The sequence below is a fragment of the Ptychodera flava genome, chromosome 13, assembly GCF_041260155.1.
Source record: "Ptychodera flava strain L36383 chromosome 13, AS_Pfla_20210202, whole genome shotgun sequence".
Taxonomy (NCBI): domain Eukaryota; kingdom Metazoa; phylum Hemichordata; class Enteropneusta; family Ptychoderidae; genus Ptychodera; species Ptychodera flava.
The window spans coordinates 35003550-35027191 of record NC_091940.1 but is presented as its reverse complement, the minus strand read 5'-3'; the positions used below and the strand labels follow the sequence as shown (position 1 = coordinate 35027191).

The 23642-nt window shown below is 36.1% G+C and overlaps 1 protein-coding gene and 1 long non-coding RNA gene across 2 annotated transcripts; both read left to right on the top strand.

The window, feature by feature from the left end:
* Positions 1 to 5438: 5438 nt before the first annotated feature.
* LOC139148591 (amiloride-sensitive sodium channel subunit alpha-like) lies at positions 5439 to 15707 on the top strand. The gene is made up of 6 exons (XM_070720076.1): positions 5439 to 5541; positions 5874 to 5978; positions 14622 to 14785; positions 14984 to 15073; positions 15330 to 15435; positions 15631 to 15707. The coding sequence occupies exons 1-6, from the start codon at positions 5439 to 5441 to the stop codon at positions 15705 to 15707; spliced, it is 645 nt and encodes a 214-aa protein (XP_070576177.1).
* Positions 15708 to 16277: 570 nt separating this feature from the next.
* On the top strand, positions 16278 to 23032 carry LOC139148271 (uncharacterized). The gene is made up of 3 exons (XR_011555906.1): positions 16278 to 16348; positions 16884 to 16959; positions 18011 to 23032. It is a non-coding gene; the product is annotated as an uncharacterized lncRNA (long non-coding RNA).
* Positions 23033 to 23642: the final 610 nt, after the last annotated feature.

Here is a 23642-nt window from a genome sequence, read left to right as displayed (position 1 = left end):
CTTAAGCATATTTATGTGACATAGCTGTTTTTGTTTTCGCCTGTCAGGTGTTATTATGATGTAATTTAAATCACTCAATTTCTTATCAATTAGGTATGGCCCAAAGTAACGAGCATGGAGTGGTTTGCCAGAATTGGAAGTAGAACAAGAACTTTTTGACCTGGTTTAAACTTCGTTTTGAGGTGCTTTTATCATATTTGGTTTTCATTGACTGCTGAGATGACTCAAGATTTTCTCTGGCAATTCACATGCTTTAGAGAGTTTCGTACGAAAATCTGACACATATTGCAAAATATTCAGACAATCATCATCGTCTGATAGGAATTTCTCTTTAACGAGCTTAAGTGGGCCACGGACTGTATGTCCAAATACAAGCTCAAATGGGCTAAAACCAAGAGACTCTTGAATTGACTCTCTAACAGCAAAGAGCAAAAAATGAATTTCTTCATCCCACTGCTTCTCTGTGTCAAAACAGTAGGTCCTAATCATGTTTTTCAAAGTTTGATGAAATCGCTCAAGAGCACCCTGACTTTCTGGATGGTAGGCGGATGACCTATACTGTTTAATGCCTAGCTGATCCATTACTTGTTGAAAAATTCCAGACATAAAGTTGGAGCCTTGATCGGACTGGACACATTTAGGGAGGCCGAATAAAGTGAAAAATTTGACTAAAGCTCTCACTATAGTCTTTGTCTTTATGTTTCTCAGTGGTATGGCTTCTGGGAACCGAGTTGATGTACACATAATTGTCAACATGTACTCATTTCCTGATCTTGTTTTTGGTAGGGGCCCACACAGTCTATTAGTATCCTACTAAATGGTTCTTGAAATGCAGGAATTGGCTGTAAAGGGCCTTTGGAATGGTCTGATTTGGCTTTCCTACCATTTGACATGTGTGACAAGTTTTACAGAAATGTGCTACATCCTGCCTGAGATGAGACCAATAAAAGTGACTGAGAATTTTATGATAAGTTTTCCTGACTCCTAAGTGACCAGCCCAGGGGGTTTCATGGGCCAGGCGCAATATTTCAGCACGATAGGGCTTTGGAACCACAATTTGATGTTTTATAGCCCAATCGTCATCAACCAAAACATCTGGAGGTCTCCATTTACGCATGAGAATACCAGATTTTGTATAATAGGAAACAGAGCTATCTGAAGTTTTACCTTCATCATCTACCCTGTCAAACAAAGACAAAATATCTGGGTCTTTGTGTTGTTCTGCAATGAGATTTGATCTAGAAAATGTCTGACTTTGGTCAGCAGAAGTTTTACTGGAAGTTTCAAATCCACGAGGGATAACGGAATGATCCGTGTCAAACACCTGACTGAGAAAGGTGTCATTTAAATCAACATCTGTGACATTATTTTTGAGAGTATTTTGATTCTCAGAAGTTTTCTTTGACATGGCTCGAGTAATGGCACATGAAGGAAATAAATCGGGTATCTCTTGTTCAATTGGCTCTGGATCCTGATCTAAACTAGGTTTATCAGTCACAAGTGGATTAGTAATGACCTTGTCCCCAGCAAGGTCGTTTCCAAGAAGAAGGTGAATCCCTTCAAAAGGCAAAAAAGGCCTAATACCTAAAGTCACAGGTCTAGAAACAAAGTCCGAAGACAAATAGACATTATGGAGAGGAACAGGAATGTAGTCATTACAATCTACCCCCTTAATAAGAACTTTAGAACCTGAAAATGACTTTTCAGAAAACGGCAGGGTATCTGCCAACAAAAGAGACTGGGAAGCCCCGTATCTCTTAAAATTTTGACAGGGGTAGCGGAAGAAAAATCACTAGAAAGTGATATAAAACCATCATGAATAAATGGTTCGAAAATACCCATAATGCTATCTTGAGAAGAATTGACCTTGACCTCATTAATTGGGAATGAGAGGGGTTTAACCTCAGAAAATGTGTTGCACACATTATTAGACTCTAATTGAGATGATGAAGAAATAAAGCCGGTGGGCTTAGATCCACTTTGACCACTTTGACCTTCACGTTTTCTTTTCAATTTGAAACAATCTGACATTAAATGGCCGTCTTTCTTACAATAATTACAAGAAAGTGTACCAAATTGTTTGCCAGAAGGAGATTGAGACTTGGGATCTGATGATGTGGGAGTGTTACTTGAACTCTGTGAACTGTTGTCATTTGATTTTCTACTCTCCTTTGAGAAATTCTTGGATGAAAAGCAGGAGTTAAATTTCCCTGCATTGTTTCGGTATGAAAAGGACTGGGATGTTTTGCTGAGAAATGAAGATTTATGGGTCAATGAATAGTCATCGCCCAAACGTGCAGCAACCTCTAATGTATCTGCCTTTTGTTCATTGATAAAAGTCTTGATGTCACTCCGAATGCACCTTTTAAATTCCTCAATCAAAACAAGCTGTCGTAATTTGTCATAATTCTGACTGACCTTTTCCGAAGAACACCAACGATCAAACAGTTGTTCTTTTGTTCGAGCAAATTCAACATAAGTTTGATCTTTCGCCTTCTCACAATCCCTAAATTTCTGACGGTAAGCTTCAGGCACCAACTCATAGCCCTTGAGAATTAATTCCTTCACAGAATCATAATTTAAAGCCTGCTCTACTGACAACTGAATGTAAATTTCTCTGGCTTTACCCACCAAAGCACTCTGCAAAAGCATTGACCAGGATTCCTTAGGCCAGTTCAGACTCTGAGCAATTTTCTCAAAATGAAGGAAATATTTATCAACATCCTTTTCTTGGAAAGGGGGAACTAACCTGAAATGCTTAGTGATGTCAAACTTGTCTGAAGGGAAGAATTTTCCTGACTGTCCAAGCTCCAAACGTTTCATTTCTAATCTTTCCTGCCTATCTTTCTCTCTCTGTCTTTCTTCCATTTCTAATTGCATTTGTATTTTTTCTTTTTCTAAGCCTGTCTCTCTTTTTCCATTGTAATTCTAGTTTCTGATCTCCAAATTTGTCTGCATTTCTAATTCTAATTTTCTGAGTTCAGAGGTAGACTCGGGCTCATAATCTTTCAGGGTGGATTCCTCAAATTGGCCTAAATCAACTAGATGTTTGGCAATACGGTACTGTATTTCCCTCTTGCGCATAGATCTTTTGACATCTACTTTAAGGAAATTGGCCAGTGCAATGAGGTCGTCTTTTCTGAGGGAATCAAATGTGTCCTGATCAAGGTCATCCATTTCCTCTGGTTTAAATTCCGCCATGATTAAATTTCGCTGAGTTCACAGTATACAGTAGTTTTGAAAAGGCTGTCAAAATGTTGTCAAACGGCTCAAAATATTCGTATCCCGGACAAGCCCCCAATTTGTTACGTGCAGAGGATACGAACAAAAGGGTGAACTCAGCAGTTAACGTTTAAACAAAATTTATTACAAAAATAAAACTAATTGCTAAGTCAGGGATAGAGTACAAGCTTTAAAAGTGTACAGACTACTTATCTCAGCTGGGACGGCAAAGCTCCAGTCTCAGAGTTGTAACAGTCAGTCGGATGAATGAACAGTCCTTTGGCTTGCAGGCTTGTAGTTGCACAAAGTCCACAGTATAAATCCAGCGTTGGCAGTGAAGGTCTTGGAAAGTCTTGAGAATGACTACTGCTGGAGTTTAGTAACACACAAGAGACACGATCCCAAAAGTCTGACTGGAAGCTGTGCACGTCCCTTTTTATACACATGGGTTTACATAAGGGCATATAAGAACAATCTAGAACTTTTATTGACATGCTAATTACTGTTCTAAAATTATCTCTCTTACACAACTAATTAATTTCCGGAACATTCCAAACATGACTAATTGAATCAAGGTTGTGAGGTCATTAAGGGCAGTGACCTTGAGAATGTTCTAGACTAATTGAACTCAGGTCATGATGAGTGTGGGGGGAAATGACCTACATAACAACCTCGGTGTTTTCAAAGGGATATTGGAAGATTGTGAGGGAAATTGATAGGGGCTTATCAAAGTTGATCTCCGGTTCAATTTGACGTTGGCTTGTTGTGAGTTTGGACTCTTGTAAACTTTCAAAATATGAGCCAAATCGAAGTATATCTGTTACATTGTATGACATAGATGAGCAGTTCTCTCTGATTTTAGTTTTACAGTGGTGTAAGAAGAATTTATTCACTAACAAAATGCATAATTTGACATTGTAAGGAGAATTTAGTTCACAAAAAAAAATTGTACATATTCAAAATATTTAATATAAAATTCAAGTAATTTTGTGTGTCTTTGATGTTATTAGACCACCTTTCTCTAACATACTTTTCTTTCTTTTGCAGTAGTACGACGTACTGGCATTTCTTATGCTGCTTAAACAATAAAGAGTCAAAAATAGACAGAATACATACACAGACATTTGATGCCAACATCTAACAGTGACATAGACAATACATACTAATAAGCAAAGCTTGTTAGTTCTAGAATATACAGAATATTATCTCACAGTAGTGAAAATCTGAATGTTATTCTGAATTGTATCTCAAAGTGCATTCTCAAAGTAACTTTCTGAAATATCTGATCAATTACTGAAGAATTTTTAGAAATACTGAGGTTTCCATACTTGCATACAAGTATTTAGAATTGAGTGTCATTAACAGTGAACGAATCAACTAGAAACATTTAGTGTTTACGTTCGAAACGCCCTCTAGAATTCTAGTGTGGCATCGTTAAAAGACTTTGAGCTTTGCACCTCACATGTTTTAGCTTTGCACCTCACATGTAAACTAATCACTTTGTTTCTTAAAGTCAGTTACACAAATATCCTTCAAAGTTACTGCTACTGTGGCTTTAAACAGTGTCTCTTATGAAGAATTTTGTTAACTGGTCAATTACTTTTGTTCGTTCTTGATATGTCATTAAAATATTTGTTCCCAAAGAATGACTGCATTCAGTGTTTCATTGCATTAAATTTTATTTTCCATGGCACTGTCTTCACACATACCCATTCGCAACGGTGTCATCCCAAGTCTCACTTTGATTATTACATATTGGGGTGATACAGTTACGAGGTTTCATTTTGAAAAGTACGAAATTCATTCTGGTATTGGCGGATTTTCGTTCTTGTGACACCACTGGTGATATCATTTTCTAAATTCGCATTATCGATTATTTATTGTTATAGCTGCTAATTGAATAAATGCTTTAATTTGCACAACTACTTAAACCTCAAATGAGCTGTCTGGTGGACCTTTAGTTTCAAGCATGGCAAAAATCGTTGGTGTTGTTTGTTTGTGCATTTGTACAGTACTATATCTTGTACTCTGTACTCAATACGTCCTCGCTAAGATAAAGTTCTCTGCAGCAGGGACATTAACATTTCATTCACGGACATAACATTTTACGCTCGACGCAACTAATTTTGTACATTGAATATGCTTTTGGTGTCTCTTTTACATTAGCTTGTGCCGTGGGGGAGTTCGATTGTGGTATTAGTGGTCTAGACTGCATTATGAATGCTCGCATCTGCGATGGAACACCAGATTGCTACGACGGAAAAGACGAACATCCGTCCATTTGTAGTGATAATTCCACCGCTGCCGTCAACAACACCAGTAAGTGTCCATACGCGTGTAGTCAACTTGGCGCTTCCCTTTCGGCTCTAACACCAAAATGTGCATATTCGTCAGCAAGTTGTTCAGAGACACAGTTCATTTACCTTCCCTGTTAAATTTGTTCCGCGTGTAGAGTATGAATACTGGTACCTGCAGAAAATACAGATTATTGATATTTGGAAAGCTAAGGAATGATTTGAATGACGATTTTTACATTAATGAAACGTCTTTCTGTGAGTTTGACACAGGCAAGAGTTCAACGTTTTCTCGTCTGATTTCTGTGCCTCTGTTTTGTGTTCGTATCACATTTATCTTCATACGTTTCTGTCCAGACTTGTTTGTGTGTGGAAATGGCAATGCTATCCCCATATCATACAAGTGTGATGGCACCACTGACTGTTCAGACGGATCAGATGAAGATGAAAGCACTTGTGAAGGTAAGAAAGTAAGAGAAAGTTACAACCAGAAAATCCAGTAGGTTGATCTCTCGATCGTAGAAGACATATACGATGATATTTTGTGGTAATGTTTGCAAACTTTCCTAATCACGTTAAAACGGAAATAGGTCTCAAAAGTGTAGATTAACGAATCAACCAACCAATCAATCAATCGTATGATCGTTTATTATACTGATTAAAAATGAAAATTTGACAAGTTTAACTAAAATGTTAGTACTTTATAAATTAATTTAATTAAATGTTTCATGGTTCCTAAACATCTGTCCCACACATTGTCTCAAAGATATTGTGTACCCACAACCTCTCTTTTACGATATCGTTAAAATTCCAGACAGCAAGGTTAGTGCCAAGAATTGTTTTCGTCACTTGCTGTGTTCGAAATTCAGGATGCATTGAGTTGAACGTAATTACCTTCTATAACACTCAGACGTTCTGTACTAAAAGAATGTTCCGTAGATGAGAAAATGTACAACTGGGTGTTTTGAGTTTCAATGAATTAAGAGACGATATATTTTCGCATGTATCGCTTCAAAAGCTATTTTAACGACAATATAAACTACGAACTTGTGCAACCTGTCGAACAAATATTATTTGTGATTTAATAAGTAGCTCGCTGATGTCTGGCGCTGGCAGCCTGTTATCAATGTATTAATATAATATATTTATTACTGACATGGTTGGGTTTAATGCATGAGACTAAACATTTACGTCTATGGAGAAAAGTTCATTAATATCAAAATTTAAGCGACTGTATGAACACAACGTTTGTCATGACGACTTCAACGGCATTTCACAATGTAGTTGTTTACAGGCCGTCGTACTTGCGATCTCTTGTAGGTTTGACCTTCACTTGTGCAGACCATTCCTCCAAAATCAATATAGCAAAAAAAATGTGACAAGTTCAAAGATTGTTCTGATGGATCAGACGAAGCTGAATGTGGAGACGACACTATGTTCAACTTAACAACAGGTTGTTAAAATTCCATCTCTTACGATAAAATTTTCATTTTTTTACTACCCTTTATAAAAGAAAGTCATGATACGCACATCTTATCGACGCACATGCAACATCAAACACAACACAAATGCAGACACCGAGAGAGAAAATTACTCACATTCTAAGTTGTGCAAGTAATCATAATAATGGCCGTTAAACGAACCTATGTGATAATTTATTTACTTTAACTTGTACCTTATTGTTCTTAAAGAAGTTTCTTCAGTTTATTTTAGGTTACGCCTTCCCATCTGGGTTGTCTGTATTGTCGCCGATTTTTTTTTGCCTAGGTTGTTCTCTTTGTCATGCCATTTTTTTAACTTTTATAATGCCGCTTTTAATGATTTCTGAATCAATAAATAGATAAACGAATAAATAAATATACATTTATTTACACCTTACATGAACGTAAAATATATCTGTCAGTCGTATGTATAAATTAACGAGAAACGTCAAACGACTGCATCTGGTTGTCTCGGCACTGCAGATTTTTCAGGCTTGAAAAGATGACTCATATAGGGTTGAACCACCATCCCTCGAATTTAGGTTGGATGCTTTACCAACTAAGCTGACAAATCGGTTCACGTTGATTTCACGTGCACTGTCCTTTTTGCCCTTTACTTCCCTTTAGGAGATCTAATATTTACGCAAAGAAAAATAAAAAGTTTGTTTCTCATTCTCGCGCGCGTCAATTCAGACCTACCGTGTCAATCTTTTTGTGCTCATGAGGAAATACAATGGAAAAACCCGCAAAAATACACAACGATAGTGTATAACACAGTGCTGTATAAAAAGATCTGTAAACAAAATAACTGACACTAACATTCCATGCAGAACAGTACACACATATGTCACTGTTATATTAAGCGGTCAAAACTGTGCATTTCTGCACTAAAACTCAACACAGAACAGTTCCTATACAAATACACTGAAGCAAAAACTGCTGTGCATTTATCTCTGCGGGCACTCCAATGATGTTTTCATGTTTTATTTGCGCGTTCTTGTTGGTTGATGAATAAATAAAAATCGAGAAGAAAAAAGCCGCGTCATTTTTGCGACATGTCTTGGATGAAAGACAAACTTTTCATTATATATATATATATATATATATATATATATATATATATATATATATATATATATATATATATATATATATATATATATATATATATATATATATATATATATATATATATATATCTTTCTAACAGGTACTTATTTCCGGTGCATTAAGAGTGGGGTTTGGATTCACTGGAGTCAATATTGTAATAAAGTCGTTGACTGCGAAGATGCAAGTGACGAAACCAATTGCCAGAAAGGTAACATTTCTCTTTTCTCGACTGGAGTTTATTGACGTTTAGAGGCCAGAAGGTGCATTTGTCGTTAGTATGGTGTGGAATATTGGTAGTAAATGAACGGTTAATTGACGTTGTGCTGACTCATTGTTCTGTTCTTTGTGTATAGTACATGTATTAATGAAGTTTTCTGTCGGCAGGTCGAAATGCCTCTCACACCCCAACTTTCGAAGAAATATTAAAATTCTACCCCAGCCTGAAGGAGGAGTACTCTCTTTCGAGGACTTTATGGAAGAGTACTATGACGACCACATGTTTGCAGAGTTAGTCGGAAGATCCCCCTGACTGGTATGGTTCATAGCCTACAGCAAGACCGCTGATTACAGTGACCTGGAAAATGTTCTGAAACTTACTAAAGACGAAGTCAAGACACTCGGTCATCAAAAAGAGGATTTCATTCTTGATTGTACCTTTGATGAAGCTAGCTGCAGCCCAAGGTAAATGCACAAATTTGTAATATATAAATATCATATGACAAGCGGTTTATTGTTCATTTAAAAGTTGGTGGACGGCCTACCTGCTGAGCTTCCGACTCCCTGACTCTCAAATCCAAAAATTGCACAACAAAGCCTATTTATAACTTTCAATGCCCAGGAATAGTTAATCAAAACATCACATTTTGTATATTACGTTAAAACCAATATGTGAAACAAGTCTGTACCATAGACATATAGAAAGACATACTAGCAACGCGGCACGCCATTTGTTTTATGGTCGTCTCGATAAACTATGGCCTTTTCATATTAAGATGAGCTTCACAGGTGTTAGCCTTTTTGAAGACTTCGTTCGTGGTTAATAATTGCACGAGATTTTGCGAAAAGTAGGACAAGATGGCATCATGCTGCCTGTCGCGTAGCAACCATACTTACTTTGTGTGCTCTCAAGGCAGAAACACTGCTTCACGCCAATCAAAACATAACACGCCAGCAGTTTCATAAACACTTCCTCCCATGACGAACTTGTAAAAGACGATATGACTGACCGTAAATCATTGAGTAAAATCTGACAGTATCGATAAAAGACTTTCAAATTTGGTTCAAGCACATTCATAATATATTCATAAAAATGTGAGAGGAATTTTTAAAATGGTAAAACTCACCTACCCGAAGCTAAAAACTTTCTCCGTTTTCGCCAGCTCGCCAATTCCGCTAAGCACCACAGGACAACACCAAAACGAACTTTGCCGAACATATTTTTACTTAAAAATTGGCGAAAATCCGGAAACTGCCGAAGGGTGCAGGGTCGGCACTCTCCGGAAAAGAGAGTCCAGAGCTGCCGGAGGCGAGGCATACATGGATGTGTTACGTAACTGCTTCACACCTTGAACAATATCCGTGTTAGTATGTTTTTCTATTTGTCTGTGTCTGTACTAACTGCATGTTATAGTTTTAATACCAACCGATATGTAAAAATCTCAGAGCCAAAGATTTATGAGGGTTGAATCATGCATTGTGTTTACCTCAAACGCAATAAACCCTATTCCCAACAAGACGTAAAGTTTTATTACATGTTTGATAAATTCAATATTAAAGACAACTTGACGTCACACTTTTATCTGAATGTTATTACATTCTATCAGTACTTTCAGGCAACCAACTTTTTTTATAATCCGTTGCGCGAGCCAATCACACTGTGAAATTTATCAGCAACGCAGCGAGGTTGGTCCAAAGCTTGTAAAAACATAAACAGAAGTAAGAAGTGACATTTAATTAAACATTCTATCGATCAAAAATCAAATGATTTTCAGCAATTTGTAAACCAAAGATGTAAATGTTGGTAGCGTTTGTTTTTTGGTTTTTGGTTGGGAAAGATCTATGTGCAAATCACCTGATTTCGTGGCTTCTTTTTTGTATTCCGTTTTCAATATTTTAGAGATTATAACTCCGTTCTCGTTGGGTCTCGTTGTCTCAATGTTCACATTTCATTCTTGAAATACTATTCGAAGTCACTGTTTTCCTATATAAATATTGAATATCGAGAAATATTGAAAAAAAGTGAGGTGGTGCTGTGCAACGCCGCCTTGAAAGGAATTTCGTTTGCAGTGAATTCGACAGTCCGAATGAATGTTGACGCCCTCAACCTAAACCCTGTTTCATTAAATGGTACAGCACTAATACTTCCATCCAACCTTTATTGATTTAACTTGTTTGCCTTTAAAGTGATTTTATCACGTATCAAGATGATGAGTACGGGAACTGCTTTGGGTTCAATCACCTGCAAGGCAATGATACAGTCATCTATACGACAAAGTCAGGATCCGAATATGGTAAGATGCTTCTTTACTTTTTCTCCACCATGCCTTGCCAAAAAAGCTACATCATTTTACCGTTCTTAATTTTCAGAAAACCTACTTTACTCTAACTTCCCTAGGAAATATATAACTGCCAATCCTGTGATCGGGAACCGCTGAACACAATTTGGTGAGATTTGCTACAAATGTTGATCACAATAGGATATATCAGCCGTGACAAATATAGACGGGTGGCATGATTTGCACATTTAGCGAACTTTAATAATTAGGGATATATATCTGGATTGATTTGACTAAATTGACGAAAATTGCTATATATATTATAGATACAACATTATTGTATTAGCAAAATACACTTTTACATTTTCATGTCAACTAATCGATAATTTGCATTTTTAATGAACATTCAAAATTAGGCACATTAAACTGGAATGGCTTGAGCAAAGCTTTTGAAAGTTGTTATGTCGGCTGATGGTAATTCGTATATTTAATGAATTCTTCAAAATTAGTGAAAGGATGATAAATGCATTTTCGCGTCGGCTAATTTATAATTTGCATATTTAATGAGCTTTCACTGTTTGGCATGTAAGTTTGAAAGGCTTGTCTGAAGGCGATTACACTTGCTATGTAAAATGATGATACAATGACAGCAGTCAAAGAAATTTAGTATTTCATTTCAGCTAATTACATATTTGTATACTTAATGATTTTCGGAGTAATCTACGGTGGATATTGTTCACAATATCGATGTTGATCATACCATTTTCAATGAAGTTGCAACTTGGGGAACATTTAAATTTAGAGACAAATGCGATATATACTGAAACACGGAAGCATTTTAAGTTCTTACTAGTTGCTCTAGCTTGGCATAAGCAAATATAGCAAATGAAAGTATGCACACTCTCGAAACACACAGACGCTTCTTGAATCAAAACGGAAGTTCTGAGCGCAGAAACACTGCGAAGAAGATAATGAAAACGATATCAAAATTACAGATATTAAAGGTTTGCCCCGGCTACGACGATCAAAAACGGAAAAGCACTTATGATGAGAACAATTTTCTGAAGCGAACCTGAAGTAAGAATTGATCAAGTATAATAATAACGCTTTACAACAAACATAGCCTTAATCATTACTCAGATGAGATGTGATGTGCTAATGCTCTCAACAATTATTTTTCTAGCATTCCTAAAAAACTCGACGTTTCTGTCGATGACAATCCCGACTTTTCTTTCTTGACGGAGTATCTCGATGAGAAACTTGACGGATCTTCATTCGCAATTCCTACTCTTTCTGTTGACTTTGTAAAGAAAGCTTTATCAGATTGTAAATCTACGGGCACCGATAATGTAAGCGCAAAACTACTGCGCATAGGTGCTTCGGTAATTTCAGATTCGTTGACAAAGGTGTTAAATTTAAGTATTGACAGTGCAGTCGTCCCTGATATTTTAAAATGTGCAAGAGTTGTTCCTATTTATCAAGGTTCTGGCTGTGTCACCGAAATGTCCAACTATAGACCGATTTCAATTTACCTGCTATTTCTAAAGTTATTGAAAGACATGCACATTGTAGCTTTTATGAGTTTTTGTCTAGTAAGGATTTACTTATAAGACACAATCTGGATTTAGAAGACACCATTCCTGTCAAACAGCTTTATTAGGAATGTGTGATGCATTGCTAGAAAATATTGACAATGGTCAAATTACTGGTATTCTATTTTTGGATTTGTCAAAAGCATTTGATCTAGTTAATCACCAAACCCTTCTTAAAAGTTATCTTTATATGGACTAGAAATTAATGGGTTAAACTGGTTTAAATCGTTTTTATCAAATCGTTCTCAAGTAGTTACTTACATGGGTAAAATTTCTAATATTCAAAAGGTGACTGTAGGTGTGCCTCAGGGATCATTGTTGGGACCACTACTATTTACTATTTTTATCAATGATTTACCATTCACTTTGCATAATTCACAACTTGATATGTACGCTGATGACCAGACCCTTCTTACCTCTGGTATTTCTGTTCCGCATGTTAATGAATCCCTTCAAAATGATATACTGTCGTCAAATAACTGGATACGTAGTAATGGAATGATCATAAATGAGGGCAAAACGAAAGCCATGTTAGTCGGATCTCGTCAAAAAATAAAAGACGCTAATATTTCTGGTGAACAATTAGACATCTCTATTAATGACGACCAAATTTCATGTGTCTCCTCTGAAAGGATACTAGGACTAACATTAGACAGTTTTATTTCTTGGGACAAACATATTGATAATTTGTGTCTCACTTTGAGTCGGAGAGTTGGACTACTTAGGCGCCTGTGTAATTTTATTCCTTTGCACCTTAGAAAAGTTTTATATTACGGTTTGATTCAATCTGCCATTGATTATTGCTCTATTGTTTGGGGAAATACGACTTCTAAAAATACAGATAAGGTTTATAAAATGCAGAAGCGTGCCTTAAGAGTGATACTTAATGCTGATATACCCCAACTGAAGTACTTTTTGAAAGGTTCAATGTGCTATCTGTTAGACAACGTATTTTTTACTTTACTTGTATCATGGTGTACAAATGTTTCAGCAATACTACTCCAAGTTATCTTATCGAAAATTGTTACGCTGAATGACATTCATGCTTATCAAACACGAGGAGCCTCAACTTGTAAATTATTACTGCCTCAATTTCGTACTGAAACGGGTCAAAGGACTTTTGCCATGCGTGCAGCTCGAGCTTGGAATTCTCTGCCTGATGTGGTTAGATGCAGTACGAACATGAATAATTTCAAATCCCAGTTGAACTCTTACATCAGAGACAGTGTAAGCAGATAGACTTTTCGCATTTTAGCAGTTTTTATGTATGTTTCTATCTGTAGTCACTGCTCTTACATTTTACTTGTACTGATTTTATTTTTATTTGATTTTTTATAGTTATTTTCACGTTTAAAACTTGAATATTTTATTCTTATTGTCGGACCCCATGGTAGATTACAACCTTATATGAGTCTTTACCCCTGTTTGAGTATGTGAATGGAAATCCTTTAATGTGAAATAAATAAATAAATAAATAGATAAATATATGTATGTCGCATATGACCGAACAGTGTACAATTAAAACTCCATTATCTGTAGTTTTTTTATATTTTTGCCGTAATTTCGGTCTGTTTAGGATCTGCAATTTTTGTTCGTAATCCAAAATCATGTCGAAATCCCTGTAATAATACAACATGTTTTAGACAATGCATCCTGTCAGCAAGCCTGGTACTTCTACGTTACAAAGATTGTTATCGAACAAAATTAAACGAGAAAATATCAAGAATTACAGTTATCACCTCTTTAAATCAAGAGGTTCCCTTCGGCACACACTTTGGATACTATCACTGATTGAACTGTGAATCATTGTTAATTTGTGAATGTCATTCTTGTCTACCATCACTTACACTCTTATTTGCGTACTTGAACGATCGTGATTGGATGAATGGATTTTATACGTTGATTGTTGCTATCTCTAAAGAAATGCAACAAGGCGTCTCCCATTACATTATCCTTATGGAAAGCCATGCGTGATATATTCTATACACTTATGGTAATTTTTCATGTGTCGCAAACTTTCAATAATTTGAATGGAATAGACGGTCTTTGGTTTTAAAGGCGCCCTTCTCAATCCCAGGTTCTCGCATTAGCAAACGTGTCAACAGCCCATGAACAGCTTGTCATTCTTTTGTTTTCTATTGAATATTTCATCAAGTAAATAATATTTCTATTTGATAAATCTGATAATTGAGTGGGGGTTTTAAGAATATTTTAGCTTCTTATAGAAAAGTGATTTTGATCTCTCTGTCTCTGTTTCTCTCTCTCCCTCTCTCTCTCTCCTCTCTCTCTCTCTCTCTCTCTCTCTCTCTCTCTCTCTCTCTCTCTCATAGTTTATCCTTTGACCGATATGGCCGTTCATAATTTTCATGTTAAACATATCTTGCATATTATCTCAGGATTATGTGGTGTTTTTTTTCAATACTGCAGGTCTGAAGTTAATATTGTACACAGAACAAGATGAATACATCAGCTTATTTGGACGGTACTCCGGAGCGCGTGTTGTAATAAAACCACCTGGCGTACCCGCCATCCCTGCAAGTGAGGGGTTTACAGTCTCACCCGGTACAATTTCATCAGTGGGAATTCGAGAGGTAAGCGGTGTTTCTTGTTTTTCTTCCTCAGGATTGTACGATTCTTCACCAGCTTTACTCACGTCAGACCCACTCCCTTCTTCTACTTGGTGTGCCAGTCAGTGTGTACGCCATACAAACACAAACATACATACATTGTGCATATAGGCTATACGTTCATACGTATTTACGCGCCTTTATATCTTTAATCAATTTTAGAAAAGAATAAAGCGAAAACCGGACCCATACGGTAACTGCAGAACTGAAGAGAAATTCCAATCGATCTACGGAGACAAATATTCACAAATGGTAAGATTATCACGACCCTTTCTTGAAATTTAAATAAGATAAAATCTTTTTTGTTTTGTTTCCCTGAATGCATCGTTTTAAAGACCTTGTAGACCATGGCCTTCCAGGTTGTGCTATTATATACGGAGGTGTACAAGTGATTACAAAGATCTTCAAACTAAATGTGACATCGATGTTAACCAGTTGGTAAGACAGTTTCTCATAATGCAGTGTTCTATTTAATTTTTTGTCTGTTTTTCTCAATGATACACTCTAGATCTGTGAAGAAACCTGCGTCCAGGCGAAGATGTTTGGGAACTGCGGCTGTGTAGACACTATGTTGGTCAATGCAACGCGGTGTATGCTGCTCAACCGAGAACAAGGTATTGACACACAAAGTAGAGACGAGTCAGACAGACGGATAGACAGAGAGAGAGAGACAAACAGAAAGATAAACAGAAAGACAAATAGACAACTGAATCTCTACAGACAGACAGACAGACAGACAGACAGACAGACAGACAGACATCCAGCACGGTTTGTGAATGTCTACATTTAACTTGTTTATTTTGTTGTAGATGTTTGCAAGCAATTTATGTATTATCTTCTGAGCAGAGATAAACTTGACTGCAGTTGCAATCAGGCCTGTGCGTAAGTAACCAATGAAACTTAAGTAATAAACAAGTTCAATATATTTGCATATGACGGTCATGCTAAATTTAACTGAACAACGGCGAAGCGATTCCCTTTTCCTGACCAGCTGCCTTTAAGTAGCTGTACCGTCTTGTACCGTTGCGGCAATTTGTTTTCTGTGTATTTTGTTTTTTTCCCCTTGTGCCATATGTAATAAGAGTGCTACAGAGAAGGTTTAGTCGAATAAATATTCACTGTACATTGATTTTTAATCTTGCCTTTGCTTAACTCAAAGCATTTTCGCATTTTTACATCATTTTCAGAGAACAATGGTATGAGTACACTATCTCTCAGGGTCTCTGGCGTCCGATACATACTTCGTGAGTAACCATCTAAATTGTTCAATTTTGTTCATCACGATATAAATATATTAACGTCAAATTGATCTGACTTGTCATGTTTAGCTGATAAATCAACCGAAATTTCTAAAGACGTCGTTTGATCACCATTTCCACTGAAATTATGGAAAAATAGGGACTATATGTATTCGTTTTAGTATGAACTAGGTATTGTTCTTAATATTTATCTGTAGAAACACTTGGTTAAACAGGTTCACTTCAAGAATAACAAGACACGCAATTTGAACGACTTTGAGTCAGTGAGGTAAATATGAAACTTTTCTAACAATTCTCATGACAACAATGACTGAGACATTATGCTGAGTCAGACGATAAGTGTAGACTCAACAGTCGGGGGAAGGGGCGCAACTTTTAACTAACTTGTCCACCACGGCTCCGACGTATTGTTCCATTCACTTGCGACCGCTGATGTCAAACTACTGTGGATGGATTCATTATTCACTGACATTTAATATGACTGTTTACGCTGACAGATGAAATCCGTTAAATTGAATCTCCCTGAAAAATGTGACCGTAGATGTCATAACGAGCCAATTCAGAGAATCTAAATGTATGTGAAATTGTCTCTAACATAAAAATATGAACATGAATTCAAATGAACATTAATGATTTTACACAACAAAAACTTCGATCCTCTCCGATGACGTGGCTACCGAAGGCGGCTTCCGTTCCACAATTGACGAATACAAACCTTTACATAATGCTTCTCGTAAACAATCGTTAAATTGGTTGAATATAGAACATGACAGTGTAACACCCCATTGATTTTCATCCTCTAGCAAAAACGTAATAAACCTTGAAGTATATTTTGATGAACTCAACTACGAAAACATTGAAGAAATACCAGCAGTCACGGTAAGTTGCAGATGACATCCAACATATCGATATTTTCAATGAAAACGAGCTAAACTGTTAAAAAGCGAGGACAAGCAAACCCTGTCTGGCGTGGAAAACTATATGTCTCGTTATCTGACCTAAATTCCCTTCCAGCTGACACTTTAATTTACCATTATTGCTAATATTAGCGAGATTCTGAAAAAAGTTAAAAACTGGGATGATCCCCATTACATCATGCAGCTAAGAAACTAGATGTCTGTCATTTCGCAAGGTTAGAGGTGTTGTTCAGAAAAAGTGAAAATTGTGCCCTAGCTATCCGTAAACTTAGTGCTCAGAAGACAGAACAAGTGAGTATTTGAAAAAGTGTGGTCAAAGACTAGAGAAACAAACAAAGCTCTCCTGGCATATCTGTTTTTATGTATTCAGTTCAAAAATTCATCTACCGGAAAACAAACCTTGCTTCTGCAAAGGCCACATGTATGCTTTTCAGGGAAATGTGCCTCAAAGTGAAAGATTTAAAATTTTGCTCAGACTTTCAGCAGTGAAATTTTGAACCATTCTCTTACCAAATCAATAATAAAAGTCAGGGATAACTGTGCAAAGTTTGGTTACCGTACTAGAGAGACAAATTACCGAACATTTAACAACATTTGAAATTCAAAATAGAAACTATCCCTGTGTTGTCTCTACGGAGATATCAATTTATTAGTTACTTTTGAAATATCGTGGTTACTTTACAGTCAATAAATAGAAATATATGTAAACGAATGCATAAATAAGTATAGAAGATGACATTGTAAGGTATCACAAAACAAAAGATTATATGGCTTATCGCCATTGCTCGTTAACTTCTCCAGAAAAAGCTTAATTGATTAATTGGTCCTTCAATGTCTATCAAAAGTATCTCAGCTTATAGATCAACTAAGCATTTACAGTCTCTGAGAGGAAAAATATCGGCGAGTTTTTAATCAGGTGAATTTATATTACTAGAAACATTCATATCAGTCTGTTTGGTCGTTTAGATAGTTTTATGAATATGTACTTTTATCTTGTTGGGTCATTCTGACAGGAGGAAAGTCTGTTGAGTGATATTGGTGGAACTCTTGGTCTCTACTGTGGGTTTTCCTTCATTACTATAGTCGAGTTTCTGCAATTCTTCGTCGAGTTGATGTTCTTGACATACATGAAATACGTTCATCGACGACTCACTCCCACAATTACAGACTGATTCATCAACGATAGCCGCCGTCGATAACGACAGGAAAATCGGAGCCAATTGCTCTGTCTGATCCACCGCGACAATATGCTGCAGATAGTCTTTGGCCATGATTTGAACTACAACTGAACCTACAAGAGTGATCATTCACCAATCTTCAACAGTACATCGGTATTTACTCGGTGTGAAATACGCACTATTTTCCTAAGTAACTACTTTCGCATAAATTGAACTACAAAGCAACAATTGCGAGCAAATTTAATATAGGGGAATTACATTTCTTTTGAAAACAAGTGTGTTGAACCAAATAGGATTTTCTATGCATTATACTGAAGGATATAAGCATGAGCAATTTAAAAACGTTTGACGCAACGAATAAGGGAGAACTTTATTTAAATTTTTATTCATGTGAAACAGGTTTGCTCGTGCGTATGTTATACTTCTTATGAAAGTCACTTTAAGATCATCAATGACAAAAATGTATCATTAAAGTGCGTAATTGAGTGTCAGACTTTGAATATTAAAGGGCATTTTTCCTTATGACAATAAACTCAATTCACATCATCACGCGTAAACTAATATCGAGTTGCTTTACAGAAGTTTGCTTTGAAGCATTGGCATTACGCGAAGTGGACATATTGTCTAAATTGAGGTGTTGCCAACACTGTCAGGTGTAATTATCGGCTAAGCAGTAATTCCTGTGGACCACAAACAAATCAACTAAGCCAAAGTTGAAACATTGTCGTGCAGCGGGTCAGTTGTAGTCAAAACAACTACACTTAAAAGCAAGTGAGAAGACTTGGACAGTGCTTGGACATATGTGTTGTTCAGACTACGTCTGGCCGTCTGCTAGACAATATTTCAACTTTTGCAGAGTTAATTCCTTTATAATCGATTCATGTTACCGCTTAGCTGTTAATTGCTCCTGACAGTGTTGGCAATACCTCGATATGTCTAGTTCGTCTAATGCCACTTCTTCAAAGCAAACCACTGTAAATAGTGTGTTTTTTTCTATTCGTCTTTCCTTTCCGCTGATCAAGATTACCTGCAACTTGACTAGTTACGACGAAGGTATTTTGTAGCTCAAAATGAATGTCTGAATATGAACGTTTATCCTGTCTTGACATTCATAAATATATAAATGATAAAAGAAAAGTCATATTGGTAGACATTAGGCGATGTGATGTCACGTGGCATTCTTTTTCGTCAGGGAAGCCTGACATTCATTAATGGTACAGTGGCTTAGCGATGTTAATGATATGTCTCGTGTTGGGAAGTTTTTCGGTAAACAGTTCATAATACTCATTCGTAGCAAAGGAATTTAAAAATTACCACACGTGAATTCGGCAGTAGTATGCACGGCAAAATACTAACAACACTGTCACAACGACGGTGACAACAAGAATGATAAGATGATGATAATGATGATAATGATGATGATGATAATGATGACGATGGCAGATTGCCGTCTAACCTATGCCTTAGTTTCATATCAATCCCTTAACTGCTATTAACATCCACAAGCACAATATCATCATTACCATCATTACTACTCCTGTTCAATACCCTCATTGTCGATTCTGCTCATTCTCCAATCGTCATCAAATCAACCACAGGTGACAGAAGCTTATGACGATAACACAGCATCTTGATAAGCAATCAGCATTGTTTACACATGGGAATATCTGTGAAGCTTTGTGCCTAGACAAAAGTAACAAAACAACAAGGTCAATACAATAGTGATGTGACAGCCGCAATATATTAATTTGTGAGTTATTGGAGGAGATGGCTACATTTCAAAGACGTAAATCGTTGATGGCCTCACAGATCATTAGATAATAAGATATACCATCCTTATCTACTTGGACAAAAAAGTAACGTCCACATAAAAAACGCACATAATCTCCGGCTACAACATTGAATTTTAATGCCTTCGAGAGTTGACAGTTGATTTCGAGAAATTGTCACTACAAGTGTTTTGCCATGAATATGTACTGTTCAAGGGTATTGTTAAAGCCCAGGTAATGCTACCTTTTGATGATAATTTCACCATTTTTATTTTGAATATGTACCATAATTATTCCTTCTTCTTCTCCCAAATCAATGTTTCCATAAACAGTATCCAGCTTGTCAACTCAGCCCCTATGGTTGTAAACTGCATTGTTATTGTTGAAAACTGATTTCTGGTCCGGATACAATTCAAAGTAAACAATAAAAATGCATTTTACACATTTAAACGATAAGTTGACAAGCTAAATAGTGGGTGTTTCGACATTCCTTTTGGAGTAAAATAAGAAGATGCAATTGATATATAAAATAAAATAATGAAAAAAATCATCGAAAGTTAGCATTACTGAGGCTTTCAAGAAGTAAATATTAACGTAAAGTTGAGGCTACTCTTCCAACCACCGGAGCTTTTTATCAAAGTTGCTGGCGGAGCCAAAGACCGTGAAAAGAACAAATGAGTATTGTAAAACTCTCGCAAAATGCCTCCCAGCCCCTAGAACACATTTTTCCATGATCAGCTTCTATAGGGCGCATCATCTGATTTCGGGGGGGGGGGGCGGTTGGGCTGGAGGAAATGTGTATGGTGACACATTTTTACCCATCTCTGCAGCAATATTTTTCTATGGCAACCTTGAAACATTTTTTGTCACGTAAAGTCTCAGTAATATTTTTCTCACCGAAAACAAAAGCATTTTATACAGTCTTTGTAATGTCAGTAGCTGTAACTATCGTGGAATGTTCAGTGTATTGACTACTGTTTCTTCTTCTACTCTGTAGAATTCATTGAAATGCCAAGTATTCAGCTTGTTAACACAATATGTATGTAATTTTTATTGTGCGCAATAGCAATATAGTGTACACATGAAATGACTTTAATTCTTGGTATGTCAACATGGGGAGTAAACAACGAACTGCAGACACACAGAACAAAAACAACCAGCAAATGTTACAGTTCTTTACTCTAACATTAAATTATTCAATTTATGTGAAAATATTATATGTTTGCACATGCACATTACTGACTTTACTTCAAAGGTACAAAACCTTCAGAGATGAATTCAGAAATACTTGTAGATTAGTCAATATCCCTGCTTGATGTACAGCACATGGTCTTTAAAAGGCATTAGGGGATGACTGGGCTATTCCATGTTGCAAGCCACTACCTTCTCTTATAGTTTCCATTTTGTAGCATCGCTAAATTTGGAAATGATCAGGACCAATGTTCAGTGTGTGGTTGCATCATACAGGCCTCCCCAAAACAGATCCTGGCACTTCTTGATTATCTTTCTATCTGGAATTTTCTATATGATTTTTCGTTTTGTTTTTAAGTGATAGTCATACAATCTTCCATAGAAACAGTTTATGAAGTTCTTTTAAAATTAACTTTTCTTGTTCCTACAGATGTTGACATTCAGTGTAACTTGAAAGTTGTTACAAGATTAGTCGTGTCGATTTTAAGATAGCTTTTCAGAATTAAACAAAAATATTTCTGAAGAAAATGCTTTTTCGATTGCTTGAAATTTGGTGTTTGATACCAAGCATTCCAAGAAATTAGCTGCTTTGTAAAATGTTTGTAGAAAATTGTTAAACAGAGGTATTTTAAGGGATAAAGTCCTCATTTTAAATTTTTTTCTGAGATACAGTTAGCTTAAATTTTTTCAGTTTAAGAAAATTTGTAAATTTGTTTCGAGTTCAACAAAGTTTTGTAACACGATTGTAGCTAATTTTGGGATAATTGGATGGCAAAGTAATGTCGTTTTAATCTACATATGTAATCTCACATGCTTTCCTTTTTACATTAAACACTTGTTTTTATGAATAATTTGCAATATTGCAACATTCAGCTATAGGCCATCTGACACTTTTGAGAAATTTGAAAAATATGAAAATCCAATTATCCCAAATTAGTTCCAATCGTGTTTTGTATAGTGTGTACTTATTCTTTAAATATTTAGCCCAAACAAAATGCAAAATGTTATTGGGTTTAGCAAGATTTGCTTTCATGTAATGGTCTCCTTTATTTTTATTTTTTTATTTATTAAAATAGTATAAAATATTTCTCTAGTGCCTGCACTGATAAGAATCTATATATGTACAATTATAAATATTCTTGACGTAAAAATTTGTGCATTGTTGTATTCTACTGGTAAAATTATGAACATACTTACGCATTAACTCGCCAAATGATAACACACAGAATGTAATAAACATAGTACTAGCACTACATCGCCTAGAGGGATTAAAAAGCCGTCTAGAACAGTTGTTGAAATGCGAAACGAATTTTGCTGTATGAATTTAATTTAAAACGACCAAAGATGACAACAATATAAATTGGTAATGAAAGACTTGAATAACTTAACTTTAACTTTGTTCTTTATGGTTATTGGTACTGATTTATATATTTTATTATTCTTTCATTGCCTTAAAAGTTTTCACCAGTGTTATATAATGCACCATGTTAACTTTATCAACAGGTCTTCTGTTATGCAGAGTAATATATGCAGACTGTCAGGATGTTTCAAATGTTTACAGGTCATATCTTTTACAATTTCCACCATTCTTTAAAAACTAAGTCAATGTCAACATGTGTGACAAAGCCTGGAGTTAATGCAATTGCATATGCAATCAATATCACAAAACAAAATTATTTACCGAGATTTTAGTTGAAGTTGAAAAGTTTTGTGTTCTTCATTAATTATTTTATCAAATGACATAGAACATATATGTCATTAGCACAACCAGCACTTTCGTTTGCAATAAAAATCGGTTCAAGAAGATTTGTTAGACTTTAACGTACATATAGTGATGAAACTGATACTTGGCAAACATTAATAATGTGTTTTCTGACGTTTAGCAGTAATCGCATTTCCGAACAACTTGCAAATAAACAAATTAAAAGTACATGCATACTCACGTGTCTGCTGGTATATTTCCACTAACCGATTAATGTAGGCATTGTAACGTGGCCTTGTAGAGTGGTAGTTTGTTCGTAATCGTCCCAGTACGTATATTGTTCGCGGTAGCCTGTGCTATTTCTGTTACTTGTGTAAGGAGCCGGTAATAACGCACATACAGGCGAGTGCTACACCATGATTCAGTTAGTCTAATCACGATACTTGTACATGGCTACAATGTCTAGAAAGGTCGGCTGTCTACAAAGGCGTGGTTCATCACAGTCAAACAGACGGTGCTTCTCACTGAAGTCAGAGCGTCAGTCTCAGAGCGTCTATACATCTCTTTGTCTAGTCGAATGAGGGAATGTCTCTTGCTAGAAAGAGTGCAACTTAAATCGTCTCCAAATCTACATATTATCATGCCTTTGGTATGCATCTATAATTAACTAAAGGAGGGGAGGAAGGTCACTCCCATATAAGAACAGCTGTCAACACAGCGTCCGGTCAATCCTAATGACTTTTTGTTCCAAGACAAGAAATTGACCTTTTTAATCTAACAATTCTCTAGTGGTTAATAAGCTCAG